Here is a 15,558-nt window from a genome sequence, read left to right as displayed (position 1 = left end):
TGATTGAGAGAGGCGAATCGATTATTCTAATACAGGAGTTGATTTTATTCTCGACAAGCAAGGTCCAATGCCCCTTCTCCCCCTCTATGCTTACCTAAATGCGAGAGCAAAGAAAGTCCTCCTAGCAACTCTAGTCCGACGCTGCGCATTTCCTGTCAAGATCTCCATTTAAGGGCTGTCGCAATGGCCAATACCACAAGCAGCAATAAGGACCGTGATACGACTGTCAATGACCCACTCTTACCAACTGTGCTTTTGTACTTTTCCCACCCCGGAAAAGTGTCCCGTGGCAAGGGCAGGAACTCCAAAGCTGCCGCGTTTGCAATCATGTTGAACGGTCGGCTTTCGAAGAGGTTCCCGAAGTAAGGCATTATGTACCTTCCAATAATTTTCCGAACGAATCCATCCCTCGCATGCACTCTTGCGACGAGCCAAGACGTGTTGTAGATTTGCGACACTCTGGATAGGTGCATGCGATTGAAGCGACTCAAGAGTGCATCTAGCTCTTGGCCTGATGGCTTTGTGCCTGCTTTGTCCTTCAAGCATTCGTTAAGCAGATTCGTCAGAACAGCAACGTCTTCGATGGCGCAGTTTGCGCCTTGTCCTAGATTGACCGTCATCTAAAACATGGTTATTAGTATGTAGGAACGCGAGATAGAAGTTTCATCGACAAGACAGGGGAGGAAAGGGATGATCACCTTGTGAATGCTGTCGCCAATGCACAACACCCGACCAGAAGACCACGTCTGCAACAAGTTCTCTTCCAGGACAACCATGTTGAAGGTCTGTCGCATGCGCCACACGTCCTGGAAGTGGACACCACCACCAAGTGGGGCATCGGCCAACTCTGAGCATTCGGCGGCGGCGTCCTCAAGGGTAAAGCGAGGCGCCTCGCTGTACTTGTATTTGCGGTCGAGCTTGCGAGCCAGGAACCAGAACACGACATCGTCCTTGGATGGAATCACCACTAGCGTTCGTCCATCATAGATGCGCATGACTTGTTCTCCTTCTTTAAGTCCGGATGCCCCACGAGAAATGCCAAAAACACAGGAATACTCGGCAGACATCCCTATAATCAACGGTTAGCTACGCGCGTCCTGCAGGAAATGAATAATGAAGAACCAGCGCTTACTGTCTTTCTCGCTCTTCACGTCTTCGGTTTCTCCCGACGGGCAGGCCATACGCCACATTTCGCTCCGGGTTCGACTGTGCACACCATCGGCACCGACAACGAGGTCAGCCTCGTACACTTCTCCGTTAATCGTGCGGACACGGACGCCGGCTGATTTTGTTTCGTTATGTTGCTCAATCTCGGATACGGCTTTGTTGACCAGGACCTTTGTTTTGTCTGGCAAGGCATTATACAAGACCTCGAGCAGCTTGCGTCTTTCCAAAAACGCAACCGGGTATCCGAAACTTGAGTTGCGGCCAGTCAGAAAATGCAAAAGCTTCAGCAATTGAAGATTGGATCGTGTTCTTACTTTTCTAGCATCGACTTTGGATAGAGGCTCGTAAATTGGAAACCATCGGGGAAGTGGATGTGAGTAGCCCCCAGAGGCGCGGTGACTTGCTCGATCACGGCGTAGAGACCGAGTTGTTCGAGCACGCGGGCTCCGTTAGGTAAGATACCTACAGATGCGCCCTCTTGTGGGGTGACGCTGCCTCGCTTTTCGAGGACGATGAAGTCCACTCCTATCTTGTGCAGACTGTGTGCAAGCGTGAGGCCTGTGATGGAGCCCCCCACAATGATTACTTTGAAAGGGGGTTGAGACATGATTGGTCCGGTCTGTTGAGCGTCTAGAGAAGAGAGGTATGCTAAGGAATGGGCTCTACAGCCAAGGGGAACAATCTCGTTGACTCGCTGAGGTCGGCGGACGCGGTCTAATCGTCGATGAACAAAACTCAACTAGGAGCATGCTTTTACGATGTCGCTGTGGATAACCCTCAAAGGCTTAATGATTCATTGATACCGCACAATCCTTCAGTACCTCCATACAGCGGGGACTTGAGAGGCTGCGTCTGCATTTCCCAAAACTCTCTCAAGGTGGACCCCGCCACCCGCAGTCTCAAAGTAAACAGGAGACGAGATAATCCTGCCCGCATCTGACTCGGTCAAGTGGTAGAAACAACGACTAACTGAGCCAGATGGACAATGAGTTCGGCGGTTTAAAAGGCTAAGAAGATCGGCGGATTAAGAGAAGACCATGAGTTTCGGGATTTAAAGGAGGGGGTACCATTATATGGGCCCAAAACCCAGGACCCAAGCAGACAGACACCTAAGGGATTGACGCGATCCAGTACTAGTGTGGAGTACTGCAGACACCACAAGACAAGCTTTCAGGTTCGTACAAGGGGGAGGGGTGGAGCTGGCCGAGGGGTGTGTGTGCGCGCGTATCTACATAGTACAGTACCGGTAAGTGAGGTAAATAGGGTGGGTTTTGCAAAAGATGCTTCAGCATTCGGCGCGCTGAGAGCATGACTCACGCACGCTCGGGCCGAACGGTTCCTGTCGGTACATGGTATCTTATGGGTCACGCCACGCCATCAGGAGTGACACCTCCGGATTCTACCCGCCGACTACCGGGGTAGGGGTCTCCAAGACGGTCAGGGCACAGACAAGGTAGTATCTGGAGCAAAGGCATACATACATACTACATAGTAGTACATGGAAGCCAAGTGGAGTCCACTGATAGGGGTGCTAGGGATGAATGATGTTGTGGATATTGGCTCTAGGGGATTGGTGCATAGACCAGGCGCCCATCAAGGTCCAAGCTTTGGCCAAGATTGTTGGACGTGCAACTCCACGAGCAGCAGCTTGGCCTGCATCAATGTCCCGGATCAGGGGAGATTGCAACGCAACGCACATGCTCGTTCTGACCCACGAGAAAAATCGCAACTTTTTCGCATGCAACGATGCTAGCCGAACAAGGACGATAACTGTCTGGGTCTGGGCCATTCACCAAACGGATGCCGGAAGTATGCGGTGACCTGGCTTTATCTTGATACTTTTGCGAAGACCGAACGAATGCACAGCGACGACAGACATCTGGAGTGTGTATGTCGAACTGCACTGGAACCCCGCGCAGCATCTCCTCTTTGCTCGAATGAACCATCTGGATGATTTAGTCAACGTGGCAGCACTTTCCCAATTACTAGTAACAACGAACCTCACAACCATTGAGCCAGAATGTCTTTCCCCGCTCCGGTCGCCACCTTCGACAAGGGCAAAATTAATTTGACAGGCGCGGAGGAAACCCTTCTCATCACCCTCTTTGCCCGCGCCAAAGACGCCGAATCCCCAAACCCGATCCTCAATGACAGACAGACTCTCGAGGTTGTCTCCCGGATTCGTGACCAGGGATATGACTTCTCACGCACCGACCTGGAAAAATCAAACACCACTTTCGCGCGGCTCGTGGCTACCCGCGCCCGTGTCCTGGACATTTGTTGCGAGGAGTTCTTGGAGCGAAACCCCGGCCCGGCGACGGTGATTCATTTGGCTTGTGGCATGGACGCCAGATGCCACCGCATCAAATGGCAAGGTGAAGGTAGGGTGTGGATCGACGCGGACCTGCCGGAGGCCACCAAGCTGCGGCGTCAGGTTATGGAGAATCCGAACCCGGGGAAGGGCGAATACCGTCTGCTAGATCCCAACATCCACGACGACGCCTGGCTGAAAGAGTACAAGATTCCCGCCGACAGGCCAGTATTCGTCATCTTCGAGGGGTTGACCCCTTACCTGACCCGCGAGGAGCTTCAGGGCATCCTGCGACGGATTGTCAACCACGTCCGCGCGGGCGGAGCCCACGGCGAGGCGTGTTTTGATGCACCCGGCTCTATCGCATATTTCCTCATCAACTACGTCTTCAACAAGGCACTGACATCAATGGGGACGCGGTTCACCTGGTATATGAGCAACCCGATGGCCTTGGAAAGGGAGGTTCCGGGTCTGAAGTTCAAGGGGCGCGTCTTCAACTTGCAGGACTACGCACGACTGGGTCACTCGACATGGATTTTCACCTTGCTGGCGTGGGTTGCCGATTGGTTCAATCTGGTTGGGCGTCTCGGTTCCGGTTACCGCTATGAGTTTTGAAAGGAGCAGAGGCATGTTAGTCAAGCGCATTCGCCACCTCGAAACACCATAAGCATATTTGTTGTGTTTGAAAATAGGGATGTCAAGTAGTGTTGATTGAATTACTTTTGGGCATATTTCTATGATCTACTGTTGCATGGCCGCAGTCAGGTGCTTTACTTGTTGTCATTTACCTTATTTGTGTGTAACTTGCGTTTACTTTAGATGCAGAAGAAAAGGGACAAACGAAATTCAGGATAAACAATTGAGTAATGAAAGGTTCGTAGATGGAAACAAGGGATGGTGGCGGAAGCGCCGTCATTTGGTGGGTGGCGCTTGCGTCTATGATGCCTAACCGCTTCCGCGGCATGTTGTCATTTGAATCTGTGCGCCTAACTTTCACAACGTGTCCTGGACAAAGGTATCTGACGAAACTACAACGCCTCGGAAAAAGTTTCTAACCTAAAATATCTTCGGTCAACGCGTCAACGCTCGGAGTCTGTCGGCATAATTCCTAACGAGGCACCAAAAGATAATGGCTCTACGGACACATCACCTCCGCTCAGCGGAAAGCTCCGTGCGAGATCAACGTCAGCAACAGAACTGCATTCATTGAGTGTAGAACTCTTCGGGGTAAGCTCCGTTTTGCACCTCGATCCAAGGCCATGGTGTTGGGTTTCGAGTCCTTAGGTGGCGTTCTGTGTGGAGTCTCGGGATGGGAGCTCATGTGGGCCCTTGGATGGGCCAAAGCTACCAGAAAGATAAGATTTCCAAACACTGTAGTCGCTGTTGGGGAACGAGCCCGCCGATGCTGCAGGACATCAATCTGGGAAAGAGTGCTTACACTCACCAGCTGAAACAGATGCAAAAAAGCAACTGCTTTGATTGAGCCTTGATGGCGTGTGGTAGAATATAAAATGCAGGGAAAAAATGTAAAGCAGCTCAGTGGCAGAAGTATCTTCAACGGCAAGGTAAACAGTGATTAGGCTCCTAGTACGCCTTCACAGTGATGTCTGATCTACGGTATCCATGAATAAGTGAATGTAATTGATCGAAATACGCTATGGGCTGAACTGCCTCTGCATATACAGGGGTGTCTCACAGTCTAACCACCTTGAGACGAACTATGAAAGGACTCAATATAAACTCAAAATGACTTGATACTATTATCTCCAACAAGCCATGTATGTGTACGTTACAGCACATGCATCTAAAAGGTTGTAAGTGCCCGCCTTCCAAACGCCTAGCCCAAATGGACAGGTGAAGCAATGATCAAAGAGTCCTGGAGTGGCCAGGTGTAAGTGTGGATGCCAGTGATCTTAAAACCAGCAGCTTCCAGCAGCTTGTACCATTGGGCCTTTGTCCGCTTCTTCCCAGCGATTGATGCCATCATGATGAAGTCCAATTGACAGGCTTGTCTGCAAGCGCCCTCGTCCGGAACAACGAGATCGTCAATGACGAGGCGCGAGTCGGCGTCCATCGCCGAAGCGATGTTCTTCAGCACCGAGACAGAGTGATCGTCGGGTAGGCCATGAAGAACGTTTCGCATGTAATAGTACTTGGCATCTATGGACCGATGTGTAAGCATTCCATGATCTATTATGTGATCCCGGATTCAGAGTGTGCGGGTCAGGCAACTTACTCTTGATTGGTTGGGGGTCATCAAAGGTGTGTGCCATGGGCTCAACAGCGAAAGGCATCGGCTTGGGAATGCGGCCAATCGTGATAGGCATGTCTTGCACAATGACACGGCCCGGAATATCCGGGTACCTCTCACGGAATCTGATACATTGGTGACCCATGCCTCCACCAATGTCAACGAACAGAACCCTGTCGGGGTTCGAGGCCTGCCAAGTCTCAACCTCGTCTTTAACGGGCAACGCTGCCAGCCAGTCGCCGTCAGGCGGCTGGAGCTTCATGGCATCCTGCATATACCCTTGAAGCTTGGGGTGGTGAACGAGATACTCATAGCAGGAAAGGTCCGTTCCAAATGCCTTTTGGAAGATGCCATTGTGGATGTCATCAACATCCTTGTATCCAAGCTCCGCAACGGCGTCCGGCAAGGCCTGATACGTCCGGTCGTGAATGTCAAATCTTTTCATCGTGTAAGTGGTCACGACATTGCGTTGGAAGAGAGGGTAATAGCGACGTACAGGAGATGCACTCCAGAACCCAGACCCAGGCTGGCCATAGCGTGACTAGTCTTGTCAGGAGCGAACGTGTCCACGGCCGTCTCCTTTACTGTCCCCACAGAGGCCAGGAATCGTAATACGCGGCCTTAGCGGCATATCTTAGTCAGTTTCAGAGCAAAATTGGGAGAGGGGCAATATCGAGTTTGCGACGGTGCAGTGTGCAGTAGCTACTGCAATGCGTGCACTCACCAAGAAGGTCGGGGGAGACGTTAAGCTTTTCACCGAGATAGTTGACCGTCAAGGGTTCTTTGCTCTCAGCCAAAGTCGTGAAAAGTGACACGTCTGCTCCAAGGCGAAGACAAGCAAGATGCAGATGCTTTCAGATGGTTAGCCAAAGTCCAGTAGGCTTGCTATGATCGGGGAAAGATGCTTACAGATCCGGATAATCTAAGCAGGTGCTCGTAAGGTGTTTCAACGTTTGACAAAACATCAAGGACGGATTGCTGGGCCTTGGCCCGATCCGAAGCACTCAAGGATGAGAGATCGAGCGCTTTGACCTGCGCAAGCAGGCCATCAATCTGCTGGGTAACAGATTGCTGTGCCATGGTGTGCGTGTGCGTGTGTGTGTGTGTGTGTGTGGATGACGGTAAGAAACTGATGATTGGTAAAACGACAAAGACGATGAGTAGAAGGGAGATTCGATGAATAACAGTCTTGTTATCTAAAGTAGGCAACTTTCTCTCTGTTGCGTTTTGGACCTGGGGAGCGGAGTGGGGCTATTGGGAGATGCTCTGCCCAGACACGACGTCGCATAATTAATGTTCACTAGCCCTCTCGCCGCCAGTCGGTTCGCTGCTAAATAATACAGACCCACTCTAGAAACAGCCTGTTCCACTAACTTGGCAGCATGCACAACGGCATTTTCTAAAACCCTCCGAATGCTTAGGTGATGTGGCATTGTGATTGAAGTTAATGTCGTAGAACAGCCCAGATACACCCGCTGGTTTCCAGAAGGCTTTAGCGAACGACTCGGATTCGAGAAGGTGATGCGTGATAAGATAGGTATCCGCTATGGATACAGCTAGTTTCGAAAATCCCTACTCAGACAGACTGATTGGAAGCAATGTGGTCTGGTAAGCTTGTACGCTGAAGTCGGTATGTTGGGTGCAAGTAAGAAGCCGTGTCATGCAACTACTCAACGTGTCTGTACTTCACATCATTGCCTCGCTCCGGGAGAGGTGTAGTCAGGTGCTATGGCACTCTAGTGCCCCTGGCTTACCCTGATATCCATGCATGGTGTGCCGATAGCCCAAGCGGGGTAGCTCATGATATGGATGGGTGTTGTAACGTCTTGAACTAAAAAGTATCTCATTTAGGGCCGCGTATCACTCTTTCCGTACTTTATCTAGCTTTGGCCGTATCATGGGTTCTTGAGAAGAGCCGCGCGGTATATTCCGAGCGCGCATGTCTATCGGGGGGCTGATAGACATTAGGCACCTCTTGCTGTTGAGTGGGCCGATGCAACGCATTGCCCGGGAAGTTTAACCGAGTCGATAGTTTAGGAGACGGCGCTTTAGGAACAAAGGTGGATGTTGCAGTAGGTAGGGCTTTCGATTCAAGTCACGACTCGGTGAAATATGAACTCTAAACGACACGACTCACGATACTGCCCGGTACGTTTAATGCTCACAGCCTCATCAGACGATCGTATAGGCGCACGTGTGTATTACATATGGGATTGTCCAGGTGCTATCAGGCATGGGTATTTCATTATTTGGACCACGTGTGCGGTTCATTGTGCGGTACTGTGGACCCTAGCTGTCACAGAGCAAGAGATCTGGTACTCTGACCAGGACCGATGGATCCAGGGGTCCGCGAACCCTGGTATTCCACCGAATTAACCTCCCATTGCTTGAACGAGCACAGCATGCTACAAGCAGTGTCCGGCCATAGAGAACCCCGCCCAACCACACTTCACGCATACCGACCCAAGTATACCCCGGAGAGCCGGAATATCCTTTAGCCTCACTCTTGGTCTAGCACCAATCCCCACCTCAGCAATGGCCATGCAGGTGAGCTAGGGGGGTGAATATTCGGGCAACCTATATGAAATACTCCCAAGTGTAGGGGTCAGAGATAGGTATCAATCGGGGTCTGATTATATACGGGGCCTTTTATCCTTATTCGGTATGGTGTGCCTTGATTTCATGAAACGATGGAGTACCTGACTAGAGTCCATGCTCCAGATTCCTTGCTCTTTCAAAGTCGACCAGACCCTGGGCCAACTTTCGATCTGATTCGGTAGTTCTTAGAATGGCGTCCGCATTGGAATTGCGAGTACACAGAGACCCTCAACTTCGAAGGAATCCACAACAGATATGACGGGGAACTCGTAGCTAGGCCATGCTGATAACTCCCCTCATGGCCTGACAATTAGATAGGTGCTTGGAGTCGCATGCAATTTTTGTTATCCATCCTCTATTCAAACAGCGAGTACACTTTGAGAACGTACATCATAATTCTTCCACGTCATTTCATCAGTCTTACTTGTTGTTACTCTTTGTTTGATCATCTATGGGCAGCTGATCGAAGCAATGCCTACCGAGCTGCCTTCTTTGATAGTGTGTGGTTCTTTGATTTCGAACCCAGATGCTGCGACTCTTTCTAGAATTCGGGCCAGACTCGTTCACACTGCCCAACTGCAAGAGCTGAGGCAAGCCGTCACTGAGCTTCCGGAAATTTGGCCACTGCTTGTAGCAACAGAACCCTCTCTCAAACGTGTCTGTGTGGCTCCGTTGCTCCAGGCTCTTGCAGAATGGATGGCCAACGGCAACTCCTCAGCTCTCTTGGCGTCAGATCAGAGCTCAAGAAACTCCCGACTAGCTGTGTTGACAGTTCTTTCCCACCTCGCTGAGTATGCCACCTATGTGGGTTACCACGATTCGGGAGGGGAGGAGAACTGGAATGGAGAATCTGACGCACATACCAAGAACCTGGAAAGCCTTCGCGCCGGTGGCATCCAGGGACTGTGTGTCGGACTCCTCTCTGCCAGCGCGCTGGCATGCGCCAGAAACTTGACGGAAGCAGCTGAGCTCGGCGCCGTTGCCGTGAGATTGGCTCTGTGCACCGCAGCGTTCGTGGACCTCGACCAGATGGACTCCGTAGACCCGGCCGTCTGTATAAGTGCCCGCTGGTTACGGAGTATGAATGATGGAAGTGGTAGCCCAGGAGAAACCTGCTACCAACCGTTCAAAGAGATGCTCGACATTTACCAAAAGGTGCGTTAGAATGCTCGGAACAACGCCGAGTCGCTCCAGCAACACTAAAGGCAAGAGGTCATAGCTAATGTATCAATAGGCTTACATAGGCGTCCGCATGGACATTGCAAGCGCAACCATTACTGCTCCCAAGAGCGACGCCACGTCCCTAATGCGCCACCTCGAGGAGAAGGGGGCCATGGCCAAGGAAATAGACCTTAAGGGTCGCTTCCACTATTCGGGTCACACAAACGCGCTGCAGACGCTTATTCAGCTCTGCGACTCTACACCGATGCTACAATTTCCACAGGAACGACGCCCGCTGGTGCCGCTGAGGCAGAACATCAACGGAGAGGTTGTGACGGACGAGGGCCCCCTCCACAAAACAGTACTACGGTCCATCTTGACCGACATGGCCGACTGGTACACGACCATGAGTAGAGCGGTGTCAGCCGTGACTGAAACGTTAGGATCCAAGTCTGAGCGGGTGGAAAATTCGCCTCAAAGACTGGTTCAATTAGGTCCAGTGGAGTGCATCCCCCGGTCTGTCCTCGCAGGCACCTCAATCAAAGTCCTGCAACCAACTGCCCACGGAACGACGCGGTGCGGTTATCCCGAAGATGCTGTCGCCGTGATCGGTCTTTCCTGCCGATTTCCCGACGCTGAGACACCGGAAAAGTTTTGGGACACGATCCTGCGCGGGAAGAAGACGGGAGATTCTCTCCTTGATGCGGACTCCTTCGACTGCGGTCTTTTCCGCAAATCACCTCGCGAGGCAGAGTATATGGACCCGCAGCAACGACTCGCTCTTCATCTTGCGTACGAGGCGTTGGAATCTGCCGGGTACTTTAGTCCGTCGTCTTCCTGGACAGACAATATTGGTTGTTACCTCGGCATGTCATCATGCGATTACGAAGACCATGTCAACGCCCGGCCGCCAAGCGCCTTCTCATTCACAGGGACCGCGCGTTCCTTCGCAGGCGGCCGCATCAGCCACTTTTTTGGTCTCACTGGCCCGTCCATGGTCATTGACACGGCATGTTCGTCATCTGGCGTGGCTATCAACACCGCTTATAAGGCAGTTCAATCAGGCGATTGTGCCATGGCCCTAGCCGGCGGCGTGAACTTAACGACAGCGGAGGGACGGGCACATCAAAACCTCGCTGGGGCATCGTTTCTGAGCCCGACGGGTCAGTGTCGTCCCTTTGACACTGCTGCTGACGGCTACCGCCGAGGACAGGGAGGAGGCTTCGTCTTGCTAAAGAGACTTTCGGCAGCTGTAGCTGACAATGACCGCATCCTCGGCGTCCTAGCAGCCTCGGCCGTCAACAACAGCAAAGGCAGCCGGTCCATTACACTGCCATCTTCCGAGTCCCAGAGCACCCTATACCGTAACGTTCTCCGTTTGGCGAATCTCGATCCGCGTGATGTGTCGTACGTTGAAGCGCACGGTACTGGCACCCAGAAAGGAGACCCGGTCGAATGTCAAAGCATTAGGAGCGTCTTTGGCAAAGATAAACGGGCCGGGTCGCCAGCAATCCGCTTCGGCTCGATAAAGGGGAATTTCGGCCATGGCGAGGCAGCTTCTGGGATAGCATCGCTTACTAAAGTCCTTCTGATGTTGGAGCACCGGCTCATTACGCCCCAAGCCAACTTCTCCGTTCTGAATCCAGCTATCCCGTCGCTCGAGGAGGACAATATGGAGATCAGTGTAGAGACGGTGCCCTGGAATGAGCCGTACCGAGTGGCTCTAGTTAACAACTACGGCGCGTCGGGCGCCAACGCAGCCATGGTTGTCTGTCAGCCTCCAATGCGTCCCCATCGGGTCATCTCGACCTCGCCTATAGCTCACAGGTTTCCAATCATTTTAGCCGCCAACACCGCCGTCGCTCTGATCCGTTGCGGTCGTGCTCTCTCCCACTTCATTGAAAATTACCCCGGAGGGTTCGGCGACGAGCATCTTCCTAGCTTCGCCTTCCATCTCGCCCAGCGCCAGAATCACTCTCTCGCCCACCGCACCATGTTTTCGGTCGCATCAGCAGCCGAGCTCAGAGCCCATCTAGAAACGCTGGTTCAAAGGAGCGACAAAAATGGCAACACAGAAGCTACCCAGAATACAAAAAGTGGTCCGAAGCCCGTGGTTTTGCTCTTTTCTGGTCAGACAGGCCGCCGTGCCCATCTCAACCGCGATGCATATCTCGGCTTCAGTTTGCTACGGCGCCACCTGGATCGCTGCAATCGCACTTTGCAAGCTCTTGGTCTCCACTCCCTGTTCCCTCGCATTTTCGACACGGAGCCCGTCGAAGACCTTGTCGATCTCCACTGTATGCAGTTTGCTTTGCAGTATTCTGTTGCCACGGCGTGGATCGACGCTGGTCTCAAGATCAAGACCATGGTAGGCCATAGTCTAGGTCAGCTCACGGCTCTCTGTGTCAGTGGCGTGATCAGCCTCCAAGACGCTTTGAAGATGGTTTCTGGTCGTGCCTCGCTGATACAGACTAAATGGAGTACGGAACGAGGCCGCATGCTTAGCGTAGATGCAGATGCCGCCACTGTACAAAACATCGCACAGTCGGCGCCAGAAGGTGACAAGGTCGAGATCGCATGCTATAATGCTCCTTTGCACCAAGTTGTTGCCGGGACTGAAACGGCCATTAGCGCGTTTGAGCAGGCCGCAACCTCCAAGGGCGTTTCTACTAGGCGACTGGCGGTTACGCATGCATTCCACTCAAAACTGGTCGATGACATTCTGCCGGAATACTACCGGCTCCTTCGGGAACTCAACTTCCGCCCTGTTGACATCCCTATAGAGCCCTGCTCCGAGTCCGCAGGCAGCTGGGACACTGTTACGCCTCAACTGGTCGGGCGACAGTCTCGCGAGCCAGTTTACTTCGTTGATGCCCTCTCCAGGGTCGAACAACGACTAGGCTCCTGTGTCTGGCTGGAGGTTGGCTCTGGATCCGCCGCTATCACTATGGCCCGCCGTGCTCTTGAGAGCCAATCATCACGCCGCAAGCTATCCCACACTTTCTACGCGGCGCAACTCCACAGCACGGAACCAGTCTCTTCTCTCGCCGACACCATCCTCGGGTTGTGGAATGAAAGGGTACAAGTGCAGTTCTGGCTCTACCACGCTTCCCAGCGACACTCTTGTATGCCGATGAACCTGCCTTCGTACCAATTCGAAAAGACTCAACATTGGCTGCCGTACATTGACAGGCATTCAGTAGCAGAGTGTGAGAAGCGGGTCCAGCTTCCATCACCGCGGGAGTCAGTAGACTTGGTTTCCCTGGTTGGAAGTACGGGTCCCAAAGATGAGACCGCATTTGAGTTTTCAATCAATCAGCACAGCGACGAGTATGCTCTCTTCGTGCGAGGGAGGAGCGTTTTTGGCCACATTCTGGCACCTGGTTCAGTATACGCGGAGTCGGCTGCCCGCGCATTCAGGCTTCTTCCGACGCACGATGAGTCTGCAGGCCTTTCCTCCGTGCCGGTAGAGCTGAGCCATATGAAGCTGCACGCACCTTTCGGCCTTGATCTCCAAAAACGCCTCCGGCTGACCCTGCGAAGGCACACAGCAACTTCATGGGATTTCATGGTAGAAAGTCACTCACTAGATCACGATTCAAGCAAGTCTTCCAGACTCCAAGCATCGGGAACCATCAGACTTCAGGCACAAGAGAGTCTCCACTTCGGTGGCGGGCAAACACTTCTTCGTCGTCTGTACGACCGCTGTGATGAGCTGCGTGAGGATCGCAATGGCTCCATCGTGCAGGGTGCTTACGTGAAGAAGCTCATGAGTCGAGTGGCTAGTTACGATGACAAGTATTTTGGAATCCGGCTCATAGCATCTCGAGGGCTGGAGGCTGTGGCCCATGTTGAGGATCTTCCCGTCGTGTCTCAGTGCCGCACGGGAGCAGCATTGAGTCCGCCCCTCTTCGACAATTTCTTGCTTGTAGCAGAGATGCACGCCGGCAGTCTAGGAGACCTTGCGGATGACCACCTCTACATTTGTGGTGGATTTGATAAGATTGTTCCGCATGCCCCTTCAAGAAACCCAGAATCACATCCCGAAGGCCCCTGGAAAGTTCTCTCAACTTTGGAACGAGGTCACGACAAAACAGTCGTTTGCGACATCCTCGTCTTCAATGCGCGTGACAAAACGTTGTCTCTTTCCATCATCGGCGCCAGACTTAGACAGATTCCTGTCAAATCTGTGCAAAAGGTTCTGGAGGAAATCAACACCACTGAGCCATCCAAAGCCGAGAATGAACTGCGAGGTATGGACAAGCTGCTCCAGTTGGGTAGTTGGGGTGTTGCGCCTCATTTGTCATTCATGAACAGCCCTGCCGGCCTCGATAACGCCGAAGAGGCCACTCTCGGCGTTGTGGACTATCTACACCCTGGTTTCTCCAACAACAATACACAGTTTGGACTCCATTCGGCTCTAGCCCCCCCATATGGCTCCACTACAAGCCTATCTCAGCTGAGCTCGACCGACGACACGAAGGACTCTTTGAGCGTTTCGCCCAAACCACCCGCTTCTTCAACGAGCCTTGCTACGTCTGAGCATGACCAGAATATCGCTGCTTTATATGACTTGCTCGCAGAGCATTTGGAATGCTCCAACGGGATCCCGCCCAACATGCCCTTGGGAGACATTGGGTTGGACTCCTTGGTCGCCATTCAGATTCGATCGGACCTGGAAAAGCTGTTTGGGAAAAGCCCAAAACTTCAGGATATCGACGAAAGAACGACCTTCTCAGACCTCTGTGGCATGGTTTTGCCACAAGACCCCTCCACCCATCTGAAGCTCAAGGCATCAACAGGCAACCCCTTGAATGCAACGACTTCAAACGGAATCCATGGAATACATCACATTTCTGCCAGCACCGCGCCTATCATAGAACCAGGTTCTGTCCTCACTCAAGACCCTTCCAATTTCCTCTCGTTGGCTGTTCGTGAGTTCAGTCGTGTCAAGAAAGAAACCAGTGTCTTTGCCCAGCAGACTGGATTCGCAGGTTTCTATCCTAGCGTTCACCAGAAGCAGAGTCTACTGGTATCGACCTATATCCTGGAGGCTTTTGGGGCTTTGGGCTGTGACGTGAAGTCACTACAAACGGGCGACCCGTTTCCCACCTTTTCGTATCTGCCCAAACATCAAAAGCTGGTATGTAGGCTCCACGAGATATTGGAAGAGGCAGGAATCATCTCTCCGCCGGATGGACAATTGTGCCGTCACAGGACAGACGCCCCATTGGCACCAGCCAGGCCTTCAGCAGAGCTGTACCACGATATTCTGGTCGAGCACCCAGGTTACCAACCAGACCATCAGCTTCTTAACGTAACAGCTCCCCGGCTGGCGGACTGCCTGTCCGGCCGTGCAGATCCACTGCAGTTGCTCTTCCAAGACAAGGCAGCCCTTAACCTGCTGGAAGACGTCTATGTCAGCTCGCCCATGTTTTCCACAGGCAACAAGATGCTTGGTGAGATGCTTCTTGGGCTATTTTCGAACCATCAGTTCCGAAGGGGTGGCACCGAAAGGCTCCGAATATTAGAAATCGGAGCTGGCACTGGTGCGACAACCCGGCGAATCTTGGACCAGCTCTTGGAGTGCGACGTCGAGTTCACCTACACATTCACAGACATTTCTCTCGCGCTTGTTAATGGCTCTAGAAAGAAGCTTAGCACTATCTATGGCCGACAGCGAGTCGAAGCCAACATGGAGTTCATGGCTCTAGACATAGAGAAGCCGCCTCCGGCAGATATGCTGCAGTCGTATCATCTCGTCGTATCTTCAAACTGTATCCATGCAACCCAGAACCTCCAACAGTCCTGTACGAATATTGAGAAGTTGATCCGCAAAGAAGACGGTATGCTCTGTCTCTTAGAGCTTACACGGCCTCTGGGCTGGCTGGATTGCGTTTTCGGCCTGCTCGACGGCTGGTGGCGGTTCACGGACGGCCGTACATACGCTCTGGCCCACGAGAACGATTGGAAGGCAAAACTGGAGAGTGCAGGGTTCAAGAACGTAGATTGGACTGACGACGGCTCGCGTGAGTCGCAGCACTTTCGTTTGATCACGGCATGGCACTGA

The 15,558-nt window shown here is 52.5% G+C and overlaps 5 protein-coding genes across 5 annotated transcripts; 2 read left to right on the top strand and 3 right to left on the bottom strand.

Annotated features, from left to right (window-relative positions):
• Positions 1-620: 620 nt before the first annotated feature.
• ColSpa_07074 (FAD-dependent monooxygenase ctvC) lies at positions 621-1,774 on the bottom strand (the record flags this gene model as incomplete). The annotated part of the gene is made up of 3 exons (XM_049273286.1): positions 621-1,069; positions 1,091-1,321; positions 1,525-1,774. The coding sequence occupies 3 exons, from the start codon at positions 1,772-1,774 to the stop codon at positions 621-623; spliced, it is 930 nt and encodes a 309-aa protein (XP_049129243.1).
• A 1,413-nt stretch (positions 1,775-3,187) lies between these two features.
• ColSpa_07073 (tetraketide alpha-pyrone reductase 2) lies at positions 3,188-4,093 on the top strand (the record flags this gene model as incomplete). The annotated part of the gene is made up of 1 exon (XM_049273285.1): positions 3,188-4,093. The coding sequence occupies one exon, from the start codon at positions 3,188-3,190 to the stop codon at positions 4,091-4,093; it is 906 nt and encodes a 301-aa protein (XP_049129242.1).
• Positions 4,094-5,315: 1,222 nt separating this feature from the next.
• ColSpa_07072 (O-methyltransferase lepI) lies at positions 5,316-6,174 on the bottom strand (the record flags this gene model as incomplete). Its single annotated transcript, XM_049273284.1, has 2 exons — positions 5,316-5,638; positions 5,715-6,174. 2 exons carry the CDS (start codon positions 6,172-6,174, stop codon positions 5,316-5,318), a joined length of 783 nt encoding a protein of 260 aa, XP_049129241.1.
• An 11-nt stretch (positions 6,175-6,185) lies between these two features.
• On the bottom strand, positions 6,186-6,809 carry ColSpa_07071 (O-methyltransferase lepI; the record flags this gene model as incomplete). The annotated part of the gene is made up of 3 exons (XM_049273283.1): positions 6,186-6,349; positions 6,454-6,580; positions 6,639-6,809. 3 exons carry the CDS (start codon positions 6,807-6,809, stop codon positions 6,186-6,188), a joined length of 462 nt encoding a protein of 153 aa, XP_049129240.1.
• A 2,214-nt stretch (positions 6,810-9,023) lies between these two features.
• ColSpa_07070 (citrinin polyketide synthase) lies at positions 9,024-15,558 on the top strand (the record flags this gene model as incomplete). Its single annotated transcript, XM_049273282.1, has 2 exons — positions 9,024-9,482; positions 9,562-15,558. The coding sequence occupies 2 exons, from the start codon at positions 9,024-9,026 to the stop codon at positions 15,556-15,558; spliced, it is 6,456 nt and encodes a 2,151-aa protein (XP_049129239.1).

The sequence above is a fragment of the Colletotrichum spaethianum genome, assembly GCF_022836535.1.
Source record: "Colletotrichum spaethianum MAFF 239500 DNA, contig17, whole genome shotgun sequence".
In the NCBI taxonomy this organism is placed as follows: Eukaryota; Fungi; Ascomycota; class Sordariomycetes; order Glomerellales; family Glomerellaceae; genus Colletotrichum; species Colletotrichum spaethianum.
This window is presented reverse-complemented; position numbering and strand designations above follow the sequence as displayed.